A 22,097-nucleotide genomic window follows, 5' to 3' on the forward strand; every position below is an offset into this window, starting at 1 on the left:
AGCGCTGGAATGGGTTGTCCAGGGAGGTGGTTGGGGCCCCGTCCCTGGAGGTGTTTAAGGCCAGGCTGGATGAGGCTCTGGCCAGCCTGATCGAGTGTGGGGTGTCCCTGCCCACGGCAGGAGGGTTGGAACTAGATGATCTTTGTGGTCCCCTCCAACCCTGACTGATACTATACTATGAGTGACATTTTTTTGTCCTGACCTCCAGTCTGAGCCTTTAAGTTGCACTTTCTGAAGGCTTCCTTCTTTGTCCACAACCAAGAAAAGCTCCATCACCTGACACCCCCCTTCAAGCAGGTGCACATCACCCCTGAGCCTTCACTTCACCAGGCTAAAGAAGCTCAGCAGCTTCAGGTTCTAGATAGAGACTCCAAACTCCATCCAGGCAGATCTCCTATAGAGCTTCTCCAGTACCTCTCCATTCCTCCAGACTAAGGAACTCCACAGCCAGACACCAATATTGCACCTGTGGTCCCAGCAGTGCTGAGTGCATGGGGAGGACAACCTCTGTGTCTGGGTGGCCACACTCCTCCTACCACAGCCCAGCTGCACTTGGCCTTCTTCGCTCTGCTCAGGCTCTGCTCCATCCCAGGCCATTGGCAATGGTCCCTGCCAGAGTCCTCTCTGCTTGGGCACAGAGCAGAACCTCCAGCTGTAAAGCAACAATCAAGGCACCTCCCTGCTGCTGCCTCTCAGTTTAGCAGTCCCCAGCCCAGCCCTGGGCCTGCTGCTGGCCAATGATACACAAGGGTTGGATTTTACAGTGACCTCACATTCACCTCCTGGCCATGTGCCTCCTCCTGCCCTAGTTGCTCCTCAGCCATCCCTGATGTCCCAATGCTGGCCCAAGGCCTCAGCCTGCTTGTGCCTGGAGCTGAGCAGGCACAAGAAACCTCTGCATGGGTTTCCAAGGCAGGTCCCTGCTGCTGCTTCTCAGCTTCTCCAGCAGCCACAGCCAAGCCCTATCACTGCTGCTGTCCCCTCTGACCTTACAGTGGCAGGGAGGTGACAACCCAGCTCCAAGGCTCTTCCTGCAGGGGCCACCAGGTGCTTAGGGACAGGGAGTCACACAAGTCCCTTGCCCACCACATGCCTTCTGCTGGGAACTCTGGCAGCTGGGAGGCCAAAAGCACAGAGCCCAGCCAGAGTGAGGGGCTGCCCTCTCAGCTGCTACAGCAGCTCTTCCTGCCCTCTTCCTGCTGCTGCCCTATCAGCCCCTGGCCAGCCTTGTGCCTGCTGCTGTGCAGGAGATCCTGAAGCACAGCTCAGCTGCCCATGGCATTGCCACCCATCTCCTCCTGGTGGTTGTGAGCTGCTCAGTCACAGGTCACCTCCTGCTCCTCTTCCAAGGCCTTGAGGCTGCTCTGTGAGTAGGGGCCAAGCAAAGTCAGTGATATGTGGGAGGGGATGCAGGAGTAAGACAACTGGAAGGAGATTTGGGACTGAGCACCCTCACAGTAGGGGCCAAGCAGAGTCAGATGGAGGGACTGCAAGTGAGGGGTCAGAGCGGAGGAAGGAGATTCTGGGATTAGGTATCTATGGGAGGGCTGAGGGCTCAGAGCTTTCTTTCATGGGTTTGGCTTAGGCCAAGGCTCAGGAGAGGCTTTGGTGTCCTGCTGAGGGGGCTGGGCAGGACTTGGGTGAGAGCCAGCTCTGAAGGACAGGTGCAGTTTATGTAAGGAGGAAGTATAGTGTGTACTGGGATGAGGTCAGAGCATCCATTTTCCATTTGAAGGGATCCTGTCACTACTGGGACAGTTAAGGGGATCCAGTTTTTTTACTGGTTTGAGGCCTGGTCTATACTGGGAAGGTATTAGGGAGAAAACTAAACTGGGACAAGGCCAAATGTGTACTTTGACATTTTAATGGCATCCAGTTTGGGGCCCAGTCTGTACTGGGTGGATAGGAGAGGATTCAATGTATAATGTGAATTGCTCAGACTTTACTGGGAGAGTTCAAAGGCACCCAGTCTGTACTTGGATGTTGTCCAGGCTGGAAGGCGGTCAGAGTATCCAGTTTATTCTCTGACAGGGACCGGACTCTGTTGGGAGGGTTTAAAGGGATCCAGCATGTACTGGGTAACAGGGGTCAAGTTTGTACTGGGATGATGCTGAAACTGTGATGGCTTGGGACCAAGGGATCAGGTGTGTGCTGGAACAGTGTCCTATCTGTACTGGGAAGAGAAGAGGGGATTCAGTTTATACTGGGACTTGCCCTTTCTTTACTGGGAGGGGTTAAAGGAGCCCAGTTTTGACTGAGATGTTGCTAAGTGTACACTGGGAGATCAAGGGATCCACTTTCTAGTGGGACAAGGCTTAGTCTGTACTTAGAGGGTTAAAGGGACACTGTTAGGATTGGGACAGGGCTCAAACTGTACTGGCATGGGGTCAGGTGTCCGGTTTGCACTGTAATGAACACAGTCAGTTCTGGGTGGGGCCAGGGATCCACTCTGAATTGAGAGCCAGTATGTACTGGGAGGGGATCGGTGAAACCAGTTGATACTGGGACAAGGCCAAGTCTGTACCTGGAGGTATTAAAGGGACCCAGTTTCTCTGGGACAAGGCCCAGATGATACTGGAATGGGCTCAGGGTGTCCAGTTTGTACTCTGACCAGACCCAGCCTGTACTGGGAGCATACCAGGGGATTCAGTTTGTACTAGGACTTGCCCAGTCTATGCTGGGAGGGATTAACGAGCTTCAGTTTGTACAGGGAGGAGAGCCCAGTGTGAACTGGGATGGCATCAGGGTGTCCTGTTTGCTCTATAATGAGGCCCAGTCTGTACTGGGATGGAATCAGAGTTTCCAGGGGATGCACTTTGTACTGGAGTGGGATCTAGACTGTACTGGGAGATGGGAATCAGATTCTCTTTGTCCTGGGATGTGGCCACACCTGTGCTGGGAGGGGTTCAAGAGATGAAGTTTGTAGTGGGCAGAAACCAGACTTGTCTGGATCTCAGGGGATGCCAATTGTAATGGATCAGGGTCTGGTCTGTACTGAGAGAGGACCAAGGGACTAAATTTAGAATAAGCCTTGGGCAGTCTATACTGGGAGGGGATAAGGGCATCGAGTTTTTATTGGGACAAGGCCTAAGGTCTACTTGGAAGAGTTAAAGGGAACCTGTTTTGACTAGAAGAGGGCTCAGACTGTACTGGGAGGGCTTCAGGTGTCCAGTTTATACTGGAATGGATGCAGTCAGTCCTAGGAGGGGGCCAGCTGATGTATATTGTATTGGGTGGGATCTAGAGAGTATTGGGAGAGGTAAGACAATCCAGTTTGTTCTGGGAGGAAGCCACACCTGCACTGGGAGCAGCTTAGGGTATGTAGCTTTTACTGGGAAGGTACAGTCTGTACTGGGAGTGGGTTCAGAATACGCACTTAGAACTGGATTCAGATCATGCAGGGACAGGGTTACCAGCTTGTTCTGGGCTGGGTCTCAAACTGTACTGGGATGGGATCAGGAGAATCAGTTTATACTGGGATAAGTCCAAGTCTGTACATAGAGTGGTTAAAAGGAACCTATTTGGCCTGCTATGGGGCCCAGAGGATGCTGGGATGGGATCACAGTATCCAGTTTGTACTGGGAGTGTGGTCATTCTGTACTGGGAGGGAGTCAGGGGATAACATTTGTTCTGGGACAGATGGTGTTGGTGTAAGAGAGAGCAGGAGGGTCAGTTGGTACTGGGAGGGACCAGTCTGTATAGGGAGGGGATCAGGGTGTCCAGTTTGTGCTGTGATGGATGTGGTTGTTACTGGGAGGGGTCCAGTGTGTCCACACTCTGGGACAGAGTCAACACCAAGTCCCTGGCCAAGAGCTTCCAGCGTGGGACCCTCACCCCCTGGCTCCAGTTCAGTGCCTCTTATCCTTGTGTCTTCTGCCATGGCCATGAGCCAGGCCCAGCATCTCCAGCTGAGCTTTGCCTTTCCTTCAAACAGGTCTCCACAACAAGGATTAACATCTAGAAATTCCTCCTTTCCCTTCATCCTTGCTCATGGCCCTGGCCCTGTCCCAACCCCACTGCCCTCAGAGGGTCTCACAGCTCCACAGAGCAGGCACAGCATGGGAAAGGTTCAGTCAGGGTTGGCAAAGCTTTGATCCCAGGGATGACCTTCAGATCACAGCTCTCCCATCACCTTCCTATGCTGACAGCCTCCTCCAGTCCATGCCCCCTGCCCAGCCATGGCCCATGTGGGGCTTTGCAGACAGCTCTGTTCAAAGGACTGACAGAAGTTGGGCAAGGAGAGAGGCTGATCAAGCCTGTCCCTTCCCCCAAAGCAGCCATTGGCCAGCAGGAGGTTGGAGATGGCCTCAGAGCAAAGCTTACCCTTAGTCATGGGGTGAAAGGCCAGTGCTGGAAATTGGCACTGAGTGATGCTGGGTCATGAAAAAGGCCCTTAGGTACCTCCACAGTGTGTCCACACCACCATCTCCTGGACACCTACTCTCCCCTGCACCACCATGTCTTTGATCCCTTCCACAAGCCCTGGCCAAGTGTGAGACCGCTCCCTGCATAGTGACTCACGCCAAGCTACACTGTCATGTTTTCCTCTCTTGGGTACTTTACAGGCAAAAAAAGCACACTCAAACTTCCTCACCCCTCCTTTTCCTTCTTGCTGCCCTGTCCCCTCCCCAGCACAGCCCAGTTTCTTCTGGTCCCACAGCAGTGCCATTGAGTACAGGATCCTCTGGGCAGTCGCATCACAGACTCAGCCTCTCTGAAGGCTAAAGAAGCTGGGATAAAACATTCTCAGAACTGTAACACCACCAGCAGCAGCCAAAATGAGAGAGCCCAAACTAGGACTACAATGAGTGACATAAAACAGCTCTGAAGAAGACAGTTTATTGCTTCTGAAAATATCCAATTATGAGATTCTGTAGTGCATCTTTGAGATCCTGGTTCCTCAGGCTGTAGATGAGAGGGTTCACTGCTGGAGGCACCACTGAGTACAGAGCTGACACCAACAGATCCAGGGATGGGGAGGAGATGGAGGAGGGCTTCAGGTAGGCAAAAAAAGAAGAGCTGATAAACAGGGAGACCACAGCCAGGTGAGGGAGGCAGGTGGCAAAGGCTTTGTGGCGTCCCTGCTGAGAGGGGATCCTCAGCACTGCCCTGAAGATCTGCACATAGGACACCACAATCAACACAAAACATCCCATATCTGAACAGACACTGACCACAATTAGGCCAAATTCCCTGAGGTAGGATGTGGAGCAGGAGAGCTTGAGGATCTGAGGGACTTCACAGAAGAACTGGTCCACAGCATTGCCCTGGCAGAGGGGCAGGGAAAATGTATTGGCTGTGTGCAGCAGAGCAGTGAGAAAGCCACAGCCCCAGGCAGCTGCTGCCATGTGGAGACAAACTCTGCTGCCCAGGAGGGTCTCATAGTGCAGGGGTCTGCAGATGGCAACGTAGCGATCGTAGGACATGGTGGTGAGGAGAAAATACTCTGTTGATATGAAGAATATGAAAAAGAACAGTTGGAGAACACATCCTGCATAGGAGATGTCCCTAGTGTCCCTCAGGGAGTTGTCCATGGATTTGGGAACTGTGGTGGAGATGGCACCCAGGTCAAGGAGGGCGAGGTTGAGGAGGAAGAAGTACATGGGGGTGTGGAGGTGGTGGTCCCAGGCTATGGTGGTGATGATGAGGCCATTGCCCAGCAGGGCAGCCAGGTAGATGGCCAGGAAGAGGCAGAAGTGCAGGAGCTGCAGCTGCCTTGTGCCTGAGAATGGCAGGAGGAGGAAGTGGGTGATGGAGCTGCTGTTGGCCATCTGCTGCCTCTGGCCATGGAGACCTGTCCAAGGAGGGAAAGGCAGTGACAAGTTAGGGCACACTTCTCTCAGCCTCATTGTAACCCCTGTCCCGGAGCTGCATGAGGAATAGATCAGCTCAGTCCCCATCACTACCAACCAGGGATGGTTCATCACAGCTTTAAACACAGCAGGGACCCAGAATTGCCATGAAGATTCCTCTGGTGTCAGAACAGAAAGTGACCAACAGCCCAATCCCAGGGAATGAGAGTCCCATGGAGAGGTAGAGAAACAGGGAACAGCTCTGCAGTGCTGCAGAGACAGTGAAGGGAAGAGAGAAAGGCAGAGGGGCTGGGGGGGAAGCCTTCTCCTTCCCCAGCTCTGCTCACTGCTGCTCACAGGATGGAGCTGAAGAGCTTTTGTCCTCCTTTTGTGTGCACACTCCAGGAGCCTTCAGATGAATGTCAGCTGCCAAGGTTGTGACTCCTGACCTGGAGTCCCTAGCTTTGAGGGCACTGCTGGGCCTCTGCTGGGTAGAAGAGGAGAGCAAAAGGTTGCATTAGGAAATGTGTCTGCAGTGCAGAGAATGGCACAGAGGTGCCTGATCCCCCTTGCCAGGGCATCTCTGACAGAAGATCCCTCTCTGCCTGCAGCCCATGTCCCTGCTGCTGGCAGCTGTCCCTGCCAGGAGCTGCTTCTCTGTTCCTAGCTTTCCTCCCTGTCCCTGCTGACAGAGCCCATCCCACCTCCTGTGTGCTGAGCTCTGCCCTTCAGACCCCTCCCAGCAGCAGGACACTGCCCAGGGGCAGCTCTGGGTGTGCAGGGGCTCAGGAAAAGCTCAGACAAAGGCTAATGAGACCTCAGATTCTTATGAACAGCAGTGAAATTCTAGTCTCACACTGCCCTCCCAGCACACCAAGGGGATCAACATTCAAAGCCAAGACTCCTTCCCTTCCAGCAAAATGCTGCCTTGATGCTCTTATGGAAAACCCCCTCAGAAATGCCCAGAGGTGAGCCAGGACTGTGAGCAGCTCTGGCCAGCACAGTTCTCTCCCCACAGCAGAAGGACCCTGCCCTGCCCTGCTGTGCCAGGGCTGTCTCCTGCCACTCACAGCTTCTCCCCACAACACTGTGTGGAGCTCCCTGGGCAGCCTCAGTGCTGAGCCTGGCAGGCAGCACAGTCCCTGACCCAGCACACAGCCCCTGGGCTGCAGGGACCCTGCTCTGAAGGACAGCCCTCACCACCCCTGCCTGCACCCCAGGGCTCCACAGCTCTTCAGAAAAGCCTGAAAAGAGCCTCTGCACAGGAAGATTTCCTTCCAGCCCCCACCAGCTGTGGCTCTGCCAGCTTTAGGAGATGCCTCCAGGAGCTGCACCTGCACTGCCCTGCCCCCACAGACTCACCGTGTCAGTGCCTGCAGTGACTTCTCCTCCTGTCAGCTCTCAGTCACCCTCCTGGACACCTCCAAGCTCTCTTTGCCTTCTTCTTCGTGCTGAGATCCACTGGCAGTGCCCTCAGCCCTGCTGTGCAGAGCAGAGGAGCTGCTCCTGGGCACAGCTGACACTATTCTCTGCTGCCTACTTTCCAGCAGCTCCCTCCAGCCATGGAGCTCAGCCCAGCTGAGCAGCAGAGGACCAACCCAAGGGCATTTTAATGACCCTCTGGTGGCTTTGGTGCCTTGTAAACATCAGAGACTGAGAGGGAGATGATGAAACCTCTCCAGAAGCTTAAGTCACTTTCAAACTCTGAAGTTTCTTCTCTTGTTGATGGGTCCCAGTGAGGACACTGCTGGGAAAGTGTCTCCAGGCTGTGGTTGGAGCAGAGAAGTGGAGGCAGTGCTGAGAGGTCAGGACAAGCAGAGGAAGATGTCTCTGATGCTGAGCAAACCTGGAGGTGTTTCATTAATGCAAAGGGTCAAGCCCTGACCCCTGGCCCCTGGACAGGCAGATCCTGTCCCTCACTCACTCCTCAGGGGGATTCCTGGAGCAGTGGGATGTGAAGAGGACCAATGCCAAGGGCGGGATTATGTCACAACCCCTCCCAGGCTCCTGAGGCTGGACAAGGAGGCAATGAGGCCCCAGGGCTGGAAGGAGGAGTTGTCTCCTCAGAGGCATCAGTGGCACAGACCACAGCCAGAACCAAAGGCAGGAAGAGCTTGGCTCTGCCAGGAGCCTTTCAGCTCTTGCACAGCCCTCTGTCATCTGCCCCTCAGGCTGTCCTCTGCTGCTGCATCAGCTGAGCCTCTTTCCCTGCAGGCTGTAGTCACCCAGCCAGCTGCCCCACCTTGCTGGCACCTTCCTTTGCTGCTCTCTCTCCATCCTCCCTGGCTCTTCCTTGAAATTTCAAGTCTTGAGCTGGTCCAGGGTGCTGCTGAGTGACATCCTGCCCCACAGCACTGCCCTGGCAGTGACATTTCTTTCTCCTCATCTCCAGTCTGGACCTCCCCAGCTCCACTTTGTGGCTTTATTTCTTTCTCATTCTGCTCTTCACTAGTCAGGGAATCTTCACATGTCTCCAAGCACTCTCAAGTTACTCCTCTGCCTTCTCATTCTCCACAGCACTGGGCTCAGGGGCTTCAGCCACTACCTAGTGGTCATATGTCAGATGCCTCCAAATCCCTGCTCAAAGGACAGTGGCTTTAAGCTGAAAGAAGGCAGAGCTAGATCAGCCATAAGGAGGAAATATTTTGTGGTGAGGGTGGCAGGACACTGGAAAAGGTTACCCAGAGAAAGGGAGAAGAGAAGGTTCTGAGGAGACTTTGTTGTGGCCTTCCAGTATCTGAAAGGGGCTCCAAGAAAGCTGGGGAGGGACTTTTGAGGGTGTCAGGGAGTGATAGTATTGGAGGGGAATGGAACAAAACTAGAAATGGGTAGATTCAGATTGGATGCTAGGAAGAAGTTCTTCCCCATGTGGGTGGTGAGACACTGGCACAGGTTGCCCAGGGAGGTGGTGAAAGCCTCATCCCTAGAGGTTTTTAAGGCCTCCAGGGCTCTGAGCAACCTGCTCTAGTGTGAGGTGTCCCTGCCCATGGCAGGGGGTTGGAGCTGGCTGATCCTTGTGGTCCCTTCCAACCCTAACAATTCTGTGATTCCTCATCCCTTGAAGTGTCCAGGATCAGGAACTCTGAGCAACCTAAACTGGTGGAAGATATCCATCCTCATGGTCATGGGTTTGGATTAGTTGCTCTTTTAGGTCCCTTCCATCCAGGATTCTTTAACTCTAATATCCACAAGTCCTTCTCCACAGGGCTACAGATACCTACAGACACCATGGAGGTGTTTTCACCTCCCTTAGTCCCCAACAGCCTGACAACAAAGAAAGAGTTGCCATGTTTAGGACATCAATGGCCAGGGCTTTGGAGAAACAAGTCAGAGCCCAAGTTCACCTCACTCAGAACAGGAAAGCTGCAGTGAGTTCGACTGAAGCAGGAGGATGATTTGACACAGTTAACGAAGCTGATGGACTTCAGCAAGGTGTAACAGAGATGCAAACAGGTTCAGTTTGGTGTCAAGGTTCACTCTGACACAGCATGGATGAAATACACAAAATTCTCTGGATTTGGGGTGGGATTAGAATGACTGTGACAGGAAAATCTCCTCGGGGCTGGGCTGGAATGATCTTGCAGGGAGATTGGGAGTGAAGGGGGTAAGAGAAGCTCTCCTGTTGAGTCACAGCATTCAGCATGGACCCTCCTCTGCAGAGAGAAGTGTAAGTGGGTTTAGACCCAATCCTAGTGCCAGACTTGGTTCCTGGTTTATGACTCAGAGTTTGGGTGCAGGGATTTCAGGGGCAGAGCTTTCCCAAGGCACTCTGGCTCCTGCAGAACTTGAAGGCAGCAGCAGCAGTTTAAAACTCCTTCAGCACTTCTGGAGAATCATGAACTCGGGCTGTGGGATTTTACAGCAGCACTGAAGTCAAACCCCAACAGCCCTGTGTCCTAGCTGTGCTGTGAGACCCCAGCCTGCCTTTTAATCAGGGCATTGGTCCTGAGGATAAGATATGGAACACTGCGCTGGGTTATGCTCATCCTGAAAGTAGGGGGGGAGGGGTTCTGAGAGCTCTTCCCTTCTGCAGGTGGGTTTTCTCCCCAGGAAACTGGGTTAGTCTGTTCCACTCCCCCTCCCTGTCCAAGCCTATAAAGGGGAGAGTACAGCAACCATTTGGGGCTCTTTTGCTTCTGCCTCACCAGGAAGAGAGCACTAAGAGAGTTGCTGCTGGCTTCCTGCTTCTCTGCCATGTGGTCAGGCCTGGTCTTTCTCCCTGCTGCATCCACGTTTCTTCAAAGGACTCATGGACTTGTTCCTTACCCTTGTGAACTCTTCCTGTTATTGATATATATATATATGTATGTATACATGTCTATATATAGTGTAAAGAAAATTTTTACCTCTCTACTTTCAATCTGACTCCAAATTATTTCTCATTAGATTTATCTCCTCCCTTTTTTCCTTATCTCACTTTCTTTTTTTTTCCCTTCCCTTCCCTCCCCTTCCCTTCCCTTCCCTTCCCTTCCCTTCCCTTCCCTTCCCTTCCCTTCCCTTCCCTTCCCTTCCCTTCCCTTCCCTTCCCTTCCCTTCCCTTCCCTTCCCTTCCCTTCCCTTCCCTTCCCTTCCCTTCCCTTCCCTTCCCTTCCCTTCCCTTCCCTTCCCTTCCCTTCCCTTCCCTTCCCTTCCCTTCCCTCTCCCTATTCTTTCCCCTTCCCTTTTTCTCTCAAACAGGAAAGAAGAAGGGGGAGTGGGGGAGGGATTCTCAGCCTTGCCCCCATCTGAGTACTTAAATCCGAGTTAAGGCTCAAACCACCACACTGAAGCAGCTGATAACCAGACAAGGCCACAGGTTCCACCTTGGAGAGTGCTGCAATGCAAGCTGGGGCTCCCTGTGTGACTGCACACAGAGATGATGGAATGCATTGAGAGTTTTGTGGCTCTGCTGCTGGACAGCGCCCCCGAGGATGAGTGAGGCAGCAGTTCAGAGCCAGAAGAGCATGCATGCCCATCATAACTCTGGAACAGTGCTGACAGGAGTTGAATATGCCGTAGGCATGGCAGCTGGCTGAGGAACTGTGACCACCTCTGAGACTGGAAAGGCAATAAAGCTGCAAGGGTAACAGAGGAGTTTGGAGCTCCCCCAGCTTTTGAGACCTTCAGAGCCTGGGAGATGTTGCTGGCAGCCATGGTGGTGACTTTCTCTTTGCTTTTGTTATTTCTTACTTTCCCTCCTTTTCTGTATTTCCTGCCCATGCAGGTGAAGCACAAGCCAGGTGCTTTTCTCAACCAGCTACTTGGTTCCTTCTTGGTTTCATTTGCAGGGTCTGTAAAAGAACCTCCTGCTCTGCAGATGTGGATCAGGATGCTAAGGCTAAATGGAGGGAGATGACCACTCCCCTGGTGTAGGTAACCCACACTGCTCCTAATGCAGCCCCAGATGTACCTGGCCTTGTTCATGGTGAGCATTCACTGGTGGCTCCTCTTGTACCCCTGGCAGTGCCCAGGTCCATGTCTTCAGGGTCCCTACTCAGCCAGTCAGGTCCCAGCCTACCCTGACAGGTGGGCTGCTGCTTCTTCCCAGGAAAGAAACAGGACAAGCTGCAGTGATCAGTTACAGGCACAGCCAGGGAAGTGACCTCTTTATGCAGGACCAGCTGCTTGATTCCCATTTCCCTCTCTTTTCCCATTCTTGTTCCCCCATAAACCACCCTGACCCCACTTTATCCCTTCCTTGCATCTTTTCCTAGACAGCCCATGGTAAGTCTTGCAAGCCCCAAAGACACTTTCTACCTTCCCATTACCGATCTCAGGCTGTTCAGGCATATTGTTCCCATCCTCCATTGGCCAGGCCATCATGGGAGCCTCTTCTACCGATATACTTGGGGAAACATTCACAATAGTTGAAAATGTCTTTGAATTGATACATTATTATTACTACTATTAAATAATAATAATAATAATAATAATAATAATAATAATAACAACAACACTGTAAAACCTTGGCAACTCATGGCCAAGACATAGTAATTATTTCTTTTTTGTGAAGGTGTTGGGGACCAGGTCAGAAGAGAACAGCCCCATGGTGCATGTAACTCTCTGCAGTCCATGGAGAACAAGCTTGGGATATTAGGATCAATGAATCATGGAATGGTTTGGAAGGGATGGAAAAGAGCTCTAGTTCAGCCATCCAGCCATGGCAGGGATATCTTGCACTAATTCAGGTTGAATAAGCATCCTGACCTTGGACAATTCCAGGGATGGGATCTCCCCTTCTCTGGGCAACCTGTTCCAGTGCCCTCTACCTTCACTGTAAAATATTTCTTCCTTATATCCAATCTCAGCCTCCCCTGTTTCAGTTCAAAGCCACTGCTCTTTGACCAGACACTACAGCACTTGCTAAAACTTCTCTTTCTTAGCCTATGACCACTGCATTTCCATATGCAAACACCTTGGAGAGTGCCCAGAGGTCTCCCAAGATGGGAGCAAACGATAGAGCTGAAGGCCATGGGTTCAGTGGTGTGGAAACTGAGGACAGTAGAGAGGCAGCCTGAGAGTGTGTGAGGAGTGCTTTGAAACTACTTCACAGTGACCAACTGCAAGAGCAAGAAACAAAGCCATGAGATGCACCTGGGCAGGTCCAGACTGGATATGAAGAGAAAGAAATGTCATTGCCAGGACAGTGCTGTGGGGCAAGACATTCCCCAGCAGGAGCCTGGAGCACTCCAAGGCTTGAAGTTTCAAGGAACAACCAGGGAGGATGGAGAGAGAGCAGCAAAGGAAGGTGCCAGCAATGTGGGGCAGCTGGGTAGGTGACTACAGCCTGCAGGGAAAGAGGCTCAGCTGATGCAGCAGCAGAGGAAAGCTTGTGGGGCAGATGACAGAGGGCTGTGGAAGAGCTGAAAGGCTCCTGGCAGAGCCAAGCTCTTCCTGCCTTTGGTTCTGGCTGTGGTCTGTGCCACTGATGCCCCTGAGGAGACAACTCCTCCTTCCAGCCCTGGGGCTTCATTGCCTCCTTGATTGTTTCCTTGTCCTTCCTTAGGAGGCTGAAAGGGATTGTGCCATAGTCCTGCCCTTGGCATTGGTTCTGTCTGTATCTTAATGTGCCAAGAAGAGCTCTGAGGAGTGAGTGAGGGACAGGAGCTCCCTTACCAGCGTCTGTGGGTCAGGGTTTGACCCTTTGTATTAATGGAAACACCTCCAGGTTTAGTCAGCATCAGAGACATCTTCCTCTGCTTGTCCTGACCTATCAGCACTGCCTCCAGTTCTCTGCTCTAACCACAGCCTGGAGATACTTTCCCAATAGTGTCCCTGACTATTAACACTATGGGAAACTTCTGGATGCAATATTCCAGGTGTGGCCTCACCACAGCAGAGTAAAGGGGGAGGAGAATCTCCCTCTATCTGCTGGACAGCTTTCTCTGAATGCACCCCAGCATCCCATTGGCCTACTTGTGCACCAGGACACATTGCTGTCCAATACAGAACTTGTTATCCACAAAGACTCTCAGGTCTCCTCTCCAGCAGATCACCTTCCAGCCTATACAGCTGCAGTTTATTCTTCCTTCCCAGATGCAGAACTGAGCAGGATCATTGGACAAGATGATGTGCAAGGATCTCTTCTACAAGTGTACAAGGACAGATACAACAGGTCCTCTGCTGAAGGCTTCTCCACTCAAACCCTTGGTAGGAAATCTCCCAGATGGATCTGGTGAAACTTTGATCTGCTCAGGCTCTGGCCACAGGGAGGCTGAGGGCTGAGTGTGCAATCCTGTGCTCAGTTGTGTCTCAGGAACTCACCATTCAGTAGGAAGCCAAGGACTGGGAAGGGGGAGGTGAGGCCACTTCTGCCTCCTGAGAGGATCGGCCAACAGCAGGAACACAGCTGGGAAAGGGACTGTGAGGTCAGTTGTGTCTGCAGGAGCTGATAATGCAGCCCTGGGTCCATGGCTGGCAGATGGGCACAGTGATCTGGGAGATGCCCTCTGCCAAAGGGCCTGGGCTGACTGCAGGAAGGGGCTGATGGGTTGGTTGCTGTGTCTCTGCTGCCTGAGTACCTGATGGGACAGCAGCAGGCACAGGGCTTGGTGCTGTCTCTGCAAGAAACTGCAAGGCCAGCAGCCTTGGGAGCTCCTGGTGAGGTAGGAAAGAGCAGGAGAGAGGAACACTGCCACATTGTGCAGCCTGGCCATGAGGAGCAAGAAACCTCTCTCAAAGGGTAGTGCTGTGGCCTGAGAAGATCTCCAGGAGGAGTCTGGGATCAGCCCTTCTCTTTGTGTCCCAAGGAGCAGAGTGTGAGTGTGGGCAGGTGTCAGTGAAGGCATGGAAAGGCCAAGGTGGGGAAGTGAGATGAGTGTCTGCAGCCTGCAGGGCAGGAGAAGCAGCTGTGAGACAGTGCAGGACAAAGCTGTGGGAGAGCTGGCAAAGGGCAATGGCAGTGGTGGGAGTGACGAAGAGAAGCCAAGGCTGTGCCCTCTTGACTCTGGCAATTCTCTGCCCCTGAGGCCTGTGAGAAGATATTGTCCTAGGGCACTGGGAGGGCCTCACTGCCTCTTTCCACAGCCCCAGGAAGGCTGGGGACTGTCAGGCTCTTGTCCTCCACCCAGCATCACAAACCCTACAGGGATCCTACAGGAAGGCTGGAGAGGAACTTTTCATGAGGGTGTCTGGTGACAGGACAGGAGGGAAAGGTTTGAAGGTGAGGAAAAGGAGGTTTAGACTGGGTCTTAGGAAGAAGTTCTTCTTATGAAGGTTGTGGGACTCTGGAATAGGCTGCCCAGGTAGGATGCCCTCTCCTAAGGGTGTTGAAGGCCAGGCTGGGTGAGGCCTTGAGCAGAGGTTGGAGCAGAGGAGCTCTGAGGTCCCTTCCAACCTAGGCCATGCTATGCTGCTATGAAACCCACACCCCACCCCCACTGCACCTGAAGAGCCTTGACCCACACATGAGGGACAGGATCTGCCTGCCCAGGGGCTGTGCTCAGGCCTTGGCCTTTGTGCTCCACAAACCAGAGCCAGAGTTTGCTCTCCTGCATTTTGCCTTTGCCTGCTGCAATCACAGCCTCTCCTGAGCTGCTCTAACGAGTCCCTGGGGAGGCTTTGGCAGTAACAAGCCTCAGTGGGGCCAATCAATGCTTCAAGGTACTTTGTGTTTTGCTTCTTGCTTCTTGCCCAGTTTCTTCACTCTTCTCTCAGTACCTGAGATTCATGGAATGATTCCCAAGTGCCCTGAGGAGCTCTTTGTGTCTTCATTGTTTACTTCAAGAGTTCAAAGTGCACCTCACAAAGCTCAGATTTTGATGGCAAACTATTTGATTCTTTCTCAGATGAGGGCAGAGGTGACAGCAGCATCCACCAAGCCAGAATGATGCAAGGTGTCTGCTCAGGAGGTCTGGACTGGGAGGAGAAGCTGTCCTTTGAGGGCTGACACTGAGTGGACAACTTTGCTCCTCACCCTCCCCAACCTCCCCATTGCTGTCCCTGCCCACCTGGGCCTTACATCCCTGCTCCTTGCATCAGACTTCTCCACTGCTCTCTGCAGCTGGAGCTCACAGCTCCATGGCACCAGCTGCCCCCTGCTCTCCTTAGATAGCTGCCTGCACACAGCCACAGAAGAGTTGTTGCTGTTTGGATGCGGAGCAAAGCCAAGGCTGAGAAAGTTGCCTCAGCAATCCAAGCCCTCTGGATCCATCTGCTCAGCACAAGCTGTCTCTCAGCAGCTTGCCTGTCCACATGGATGAGGCAAAGCCAACAAGTTCTGCCATGGCTGTGATTTTTCAGCCAGTCAAGAGTTCTTGAGAGTGAGAAGCAGAGGAAAAGGTTGGATCCTAGCAGCCCTTCTTCATGAAGCAATGTGCAATCCCCAAGGTGATTCAGCAGAATGTGTTCTAATCAAAGAGCCTCTGAATGACAGAGTGGATAAGGACAAGGCTGACCCTGACTGACTGCAAAGGATCCTGAATTCAAATCTATTTCTATGGCTGTGCCTGGAGAGCAGCACCAAGTACAGAGACACAGGGACAGAGCTGGCTGCCTCCAGTGGAACATAGAGCCCCCCAAGATGGTGTCAGCAAAGGTGTCTGTCCAAAGACACAGAGAGGTGGAGAGGTGTCTGGCAGAGAGGATGCCCTGAAGTTCAGTTTCCTTCTCCTGGAGCTCAGGGCAAACACTCATAAAGCTTCAACATTCTCAGAGGATGAGAACTGAGCCTGGAGAAGTCTGACTTGGTGTTGGCCCTTGGTGCAGGTTGTGCCTGAGAGATGTCTGAGTGGGGGAGATGCTGGACATAGCTGCTGTGATCCAGGAGAGCTCCAAGGCTCTGGCTCTAGGGTCCCTGTTTTGAGAGAGGGAGATCCTTGACTTTCATCAGGTGTTTCTCTGATCTGGAGAACCTTGAATGCTGAATCATCCTGGGATCTTTTGCCACTTGCACAGACCCTGAAGTTTTTTACCTCCAGAGTTCATAGTATCATAGTATCATAGTATCAGTCAGGATTGGAAGGGACCACAAGGATCATCTAGCTCCAACCCCAAAGCACAAATGCACTGCGCTGGCAGGAGGTTACAAACCCTCAAGCCATAGGGAGGGAAGTGCAAGGCTGGGAGAGCCCTGGTCAGGGCTGAGCCATTCCTTGCAGGTCAGTCCTCTCCTCTGAAGCCTTTCCTTCTCACTGCCTGGGGTCATATCCTTCTCTTCTCTCCATCAGCCCTGCTCCTTTGTGCTGGGGAGGAGCAAAGTTTGCAGATCTGCTCCTTGGAACAGGCCAGGAGGTAAAGACCCCAACTTTGGGACAGCAGCAACATCCCAGACTCCAGCTGACCCCTGAGCACCTCCCAACCCTCTCCAGACCCTTCTCCAAAACCACACTTCACCACTTGTGGAGCACTGAGGGTCATTGGTTGTGATGGGAATTGAGGAGTTCATCTTCCTGAGCCCCAGGTGATCAGGTATCAGTTGCATGGCCAGAGGGAGATGGTTGGGATGGCTACGTCCTGGGGGTGTCAGCCCCATCAGCACTACAACCAGGGGACTCAGCACAGGAGTTAGGGCTCTGATCCCTCCATTGCAAGAAGTCACACACGGTGTCCTTACTTCTCAGTCACTCAGTCCCCAAGGATTTGCCCAAGAGTACAGGGGTGACCATTGCTCTCAGCAGCATGGCCTCCCAGAAGGACCTGGACAAGATCTTGGAGGAGAAGAATCACCTGAAGAATAATTGGGAGGATCCAAGGCTCAGCCTTGAGGAATAGTAGAAGTGGTTGATGAAGACATGGATGAGGACAGGAAGGATGAAGTATGTGAGGATTAGGAGGAGGAGGAGGAGGAAGACAAAGGTGATGATTGGGAAGAAGATTAGGATATGGAATAGGAGAAGAATTAACAGAAGGAGGAGGAAGAGGAAGAGGAGGAAGAGGGCAAACCCATATCAGCTCCTCTGTGCCACCCAAGCAGCCACATCAGTGCCCTGAGGGTGGGCAAAGCTTACCACCCAGCTTGGAGCTTCTGAAGCCCCTCTGCCCCCAGCCCAGTGCCCAGCCCTCTATCTGTGGGGACTACAACAAGAGCTTCACCCTCAGCTCCAACCTCATCCAGCACTGCTGCGTCCACAGCCAGAAGCAGCTGCACATCTGAGCTGGCTGCGGCAAGAGCTCCACTCAGATGACTATCCTCGGTCAGCACCGCAGAACCCACACTGGTGTCAGGCCCTCACTGGCACAGGCTGCAGCAAGGGCTTCAGCCGCAGCTCCTCCCTCACCTGGCATATTCACCCCCATGCAGGTCACCAGCGTGCACCAAGGGGACACAGCAATACACCGACCCCTGCACTGCCAGGCCAAACGTGACCCCCCCGGGGGATCTTTTCCAGCAGGTTGAACTGCAATCTCCTCTTTTACACCTTCTTTCCTCAGAAGCAAATGTGCCCCTGCCCTTCTCAGCACCAGCCAGTGCTGAGGAGAGTAATGACTGTGCTGAGTCAGCACAGCCAGTGTCATTTGGCTGCTTTCCTCCCAACACTATGGGTTTTCTAAAGGGAAAAGAAAAACCTCATCCTATGGATAATGCCTAATTAGAATGGAAACCCCAACCCTAATAAAGTATTGTCTTTGGTTGGTTCCCCACTTTTGGGGACATTTCTTCCCCAGGGCCAGGGATGAAGCCATGTGCCCACTTCAGGGAGGTGTCCTTGAGGGGTCCTGGGAGGGTCTTGAATGTGAAGTGAGGAAATCAAACTCAGTGTCTCCCATAGCCATTCAGCAGTATCCTTCACTAACCTGCATGGACATGGAATGATAGCTCCAAAATGTACCTGTGCTGAAAAGGTTAACCATGGTCCTCATCTAGGACTCAGTAACACACAGGCATTAGAAGGATAAAATCTTATTTGAGAGAGAAAGTCCTTCCATGTCTTGGTCTTTGCTTCCACCTCCTGTCCTTTTAGCAGCATTGCAGTCCCCATGTCATCTGTCTTGTATTGTTCCTGTTGGTCCTCTGCCAATCCCACAGAACTGTCCTTCTCTTGTTAGTGAGGCCCAGGGGTGTGAGAACCCATCCTGCTTTCCAGACTCAGCCTTATTTCTCTCTCTGTCTAGAGCTGCCATCTGCTACTCTATCTCCATTTGCTCTCCTAAGCTCCAGGTTTACTTTCTTGATGTCAGAAAGCTGAGCTCTGAACTAGTGGGAGAGTTTCTGACAGGTAGTGAGAAAGTTCAGAAGTCTCCTTCCTTCAGATGTCCTGCTGAGTGTTCTGGGAAGGGCTCAGCTGAGGATCAGTTCTGAGAGGCAGAGTTTAGGTTGTGGCTGGGTTGAGGCCTAGGTTTAACACCCAAGGGTCAATGCCAAGGGTAAAGGCTGGCTGGAGGCAGGATGAGCAATGGGGACAGTGTCAGGGTCAGGAGCGGGTTTGAGAGGGGCTGAACTGTAAGGGGTGAGGTGAGGAATTGGCTCAGCTCCATTGCATTCAAGCAAGGGACTGAGTAGAGAGGATGGGAGGGGCCCAGGCTGTACTGGGAGTGCAACCTAGGATCCAGCCTGTACTGGGAGGTGATAAAAGCATTCAGTCTGTAATGGGAGGTGTGTCAGTTTCAATTCAGACCCTGAGGAGACCCCCAGACAGTGGGGGAGGGCTGGGTGGGGAGGGAGGAATACACTTCCCTGCCAAGGAACCCTGCACCCATTCCTGGTGAAGGAAGACAACGAACCCCTGATGAGAAGCAAGCTGCAGGGCTGGCCAGGAATGGATCTTGATCAGATTCCTGATGTCTTCTTTTTATCTTGTCTCTCTTGGCTTGAATGCTGCTCACTGGACAGTCACTGGAAAATGAGAAAGCCTCCAGCAGAAGTTTCCAACCTACCACAGCCTGGGACTGCAGACACAGTGCTGTTAGGTCTGCCCTATGAACTGTCTGCAACTAAGGCAGCAGCTGAGCTGACCACAGACTCAAATGCAGGAGGAGTGTGGTTCACAGCTGCATCCACCCACTGCACGAGATGCAAATGGCAACAGAAAGCTGCAGTGCTGGAGGTTGGTACTGGGAAGACTGTGACAGAGGAAGGTGGTGCACAGATAAAAGAATTGCCCTGCACTCAAGCTGGCAGCAGAGAATGGTGCCACTGCTATTCACACTGATTCCTGTGCAGCCTACAAGGATGCCACTGAATGGATGTGTCAGGGGGCAACTAATCAATCTGGAGAGCTGGAGACTGGCAATGATTCTGAGAAATAGGTCAGTCAAGAGCCTCAAAGGTAGGATGGGTCAAAGGCCATGCCCAGAAGGGAAGAGCTGCTGCAAAATAGAACCAGCAGACAGATCACACAGCAAGAATTCCTGTGGTGAACAATGAAGGGGGATATTGAGCAGGATTGGCTGAGTGGCTGCACATCAGAAGAGGCCACCCAGGGAAGGCCAACCTCTATTCTGAGTGTCAGCCTCGAGGGTGGTCAGGTTAAAACATTTGAAACAATTCTTGCAACTTGGCCACAATGTTGGGTAAGGCTTAAGGCCAACTACTCAAACCAAGCCTCTGCAAAACAGATCAGACACAAGACGACTATTAGGAGCCCCTGGCAAAGTGATTATGTTGGCCCTTTGAAGACCTCTCCTCAGAAAAGTTATATCCTGGTAGGAGCAGAAGTGGTTTCAGGATGAACCATGGCCACAGCTCTCAGTACTGCCACAGGAGCTCAAAGGATTGAAGCTCTGGAGAAATGGTTCAGCATTCTACCTGTGCCTGAGTGTGTCCAAAGTGCCAATGGATCACACTTCACAGTGAGCACAGTGCAAGACTGGGTGCAAGGAGAATGAATTAAAGGAGTGTTCCCTACCCCATATTATCCTCAGGCTAATGGTGTAGCTGAACAGACCAATGGTCTTATTACAAGACATGCTGATAGCTCAAGGCACAGCTGGGCTCATGGCTGGTACAAGCAGTTTTTACTGTAGAGCAGCTGATGAGGAATATATGGAAGCCCCAAAATCAAGCATTTAGTCCCATGGAACTAGTGATGGCTACTGCCCATGGCCCTGATGGACAGAGGAGTGAATCCCTACAACAGATATAGACAGCCCAACCTGTACTAGTGAAGCTACTGTCCATTGGCATTGTGCCCATGATATTGGCAAAACCCAGAGGCTTCTATGCCTGGGAAGCCTTGGATGGGATTGGGCAGGGACAGCAATGGGGAGGTTGGGGAGGGTGAGGAGCAAAGTTGTCCATTCAGTGTCAGACCTGAAGGACAGATTTCCCTGCAGGTGCAGATGTCCTGGTGAGACAGCCTGGGTCAGTGTCACTTGGTGAATTATCATCTCTGCTCTGAACTGAAAGCTAACAGAATATTCTACCTTTGATATGAAATAAGTAATAAAGGAGCTTTGTGAGGAGCACTTTGAAATCCTGAAGAAAACTGCAAAGACACAAATAGCTCTTAGGGCACTTGGGGATCATTGCCTGAGCCTCACACACTGAGAGGAGACTGAAGGAATCTGACCAAGAAGTCAGAAGCATAACAAAAATTCCTTCAAGTGTTAATTGGCCTCACTGAGGGCCATTAGCAACAAAGCCTCCCAGGGGTGGTTAGAGAAGCTCAATGAAGGCCATGATGGAAGGCAGACAAAGGCAAAGTGCAGCCAAAAACTCTCTGGCCTTGGTTTATGAAAGAGAAAGGCCAAGCTCTGACCCTCAGGCCTTGGAAAGGTAGATCCTGAGAGCCTTCAACAAGAACTTCATCTCAGCAGCCATGGTGGCAGAAGCTGCTGCCAGAAGGAACAGGATCAAGACCTTGTCCCTGTTGAGCCTTTCAACCCTGCCAGAGCCCTTGGCCATCCCTCCTGCAGGCTGTGCTAAACTGTCCCATGCCTGCAGCTCCTTCCCTTCAGGCTGTTGACATCCATCTGGCTTCCCCAGCCAGCTCTCCCCCTGACATTTCCACACCTTCACTCAGGGCTCTCCACTCTTGCTGCCTGTTCCTTGAAACACAAAGGCAGACATGGGCTGTCCAGACTCCTTCTGGATCACCTCTTGCACCACAGCTCTCCACTTTGAGTGACATTTCTTTCTCCTGGCCTCCAGTCTGAGCCTTTAAGTTGCACCTTCTGAAGGCTTCCTTCTGTGTCCACAAGCAAGAAAAGCTCCATCACCTGACACCCCCCTTCAAGCAGGTGCACATCACCCCTGAGCCTTCACTTCACCAGGCTAAAGAAGCTCAGCAGCTTCAGGTTCTATATGGAGACTCCAAACTCCTTCCAGGCAGATCTCCGACAGAGCTTCTCCATTACCTCTCCATTCCTCCAGACTAAGGAACTCCACAGCCAGACACCAATATTGCAGATGTGGTCACAGCAGTGCTGAGTGCAGGGCAGGACAACCTCTGTGTCTGGGTGGCCACACTCCTCCTACCACAGTCCAGCTGCACTTGGCATTCTTCACTCTGCTCAGGCTCTGCTCCATCCCAGGCCTTTGGGAATGGTTCCTGCCAGAGTCCTTTCTGCCTGGACACAGAGCAGAACCTCCAGCTGTAAAGCAACAGCCAAGGTACCTCCCTGCTGCTGCCTGGCACAGTCCCCAGCCCAGCCCTGGGCCTGCTGCAGGCCAATGACACAAAGGGATTGGAGTTTGCAATGACCTCGTACTCACCTCATGGCCATGTGGCTCCTCCTGCCCTAGGAGCTTCTCAGCCATCCCTGAGGTCCCAATGCTGGCCCAAGGCCTCAGCCTGCATGTGGCCTGGCAGCTCACAGGCACAAGAAACCTTTCCCTGGCCTTCCAAGGCAGGTCCCTTCTGCTGCCTCTCAGCTTCTCCAGCAGACACAGCCAAGCCCTGTCCCTGCTGCTGTCCCTTCAGGCCCTCAGGTGGCAGGGAGGTAACA

At 52.6% G+C, this 22,097-nt stretch overlaps 2 protein-coding genes across 2 annotated transcripts in view; one reads left to right on the forward strand and one right to left on the reverse strand.

The window, feature by feature from the left end:
- Window positions 1-22,097, forward strand: part of LOC137457103 (zinc finger protein 721-like) — a 316,030-nt gene that overhangs the window by 40,741 nt on the left and 253,192 nt on the right.
- Window positions 4,839-5,771, reverse strand: LOC137457086 (olfactory receptor 14A16-like). The gene has a single exon (XM_068168890.1). It carries the CDS (start codon window positions 5,769-5,771, stop codon window positions 4,839-4,841), a length of 933 nt encoding a protein of 310 aa, XP_068024991.1.

Source organism: Melanerpes formicivorus, unplaced genomic scaffold (assembly GCF_026170545.1).
Source record: "Melanerpes formicivorus ecotype bairdi unplaced genomic scaffold, bMelFor1.0.p_v2 SCAF_159, whole genome shotgun sequence".
In the NCBI taxonomy this organism is placed as follows: domain Eukaryota; kingdom Metazoa; phylum Chordata; class Aves; order Piciformes; family Picidae; genus Melanerpes; species Melanerpes formicivorus.

Bases quoted from the DNA above. Each gene is read 5' to 3' on its own strand.
- LOC137457086 (XM_068168890.1), bottom strand. From the start codon at position 5,771: ATGGCCAACAGCAGCTCCATCACCCACTTCCTCCTCCTGCCATTCTCA.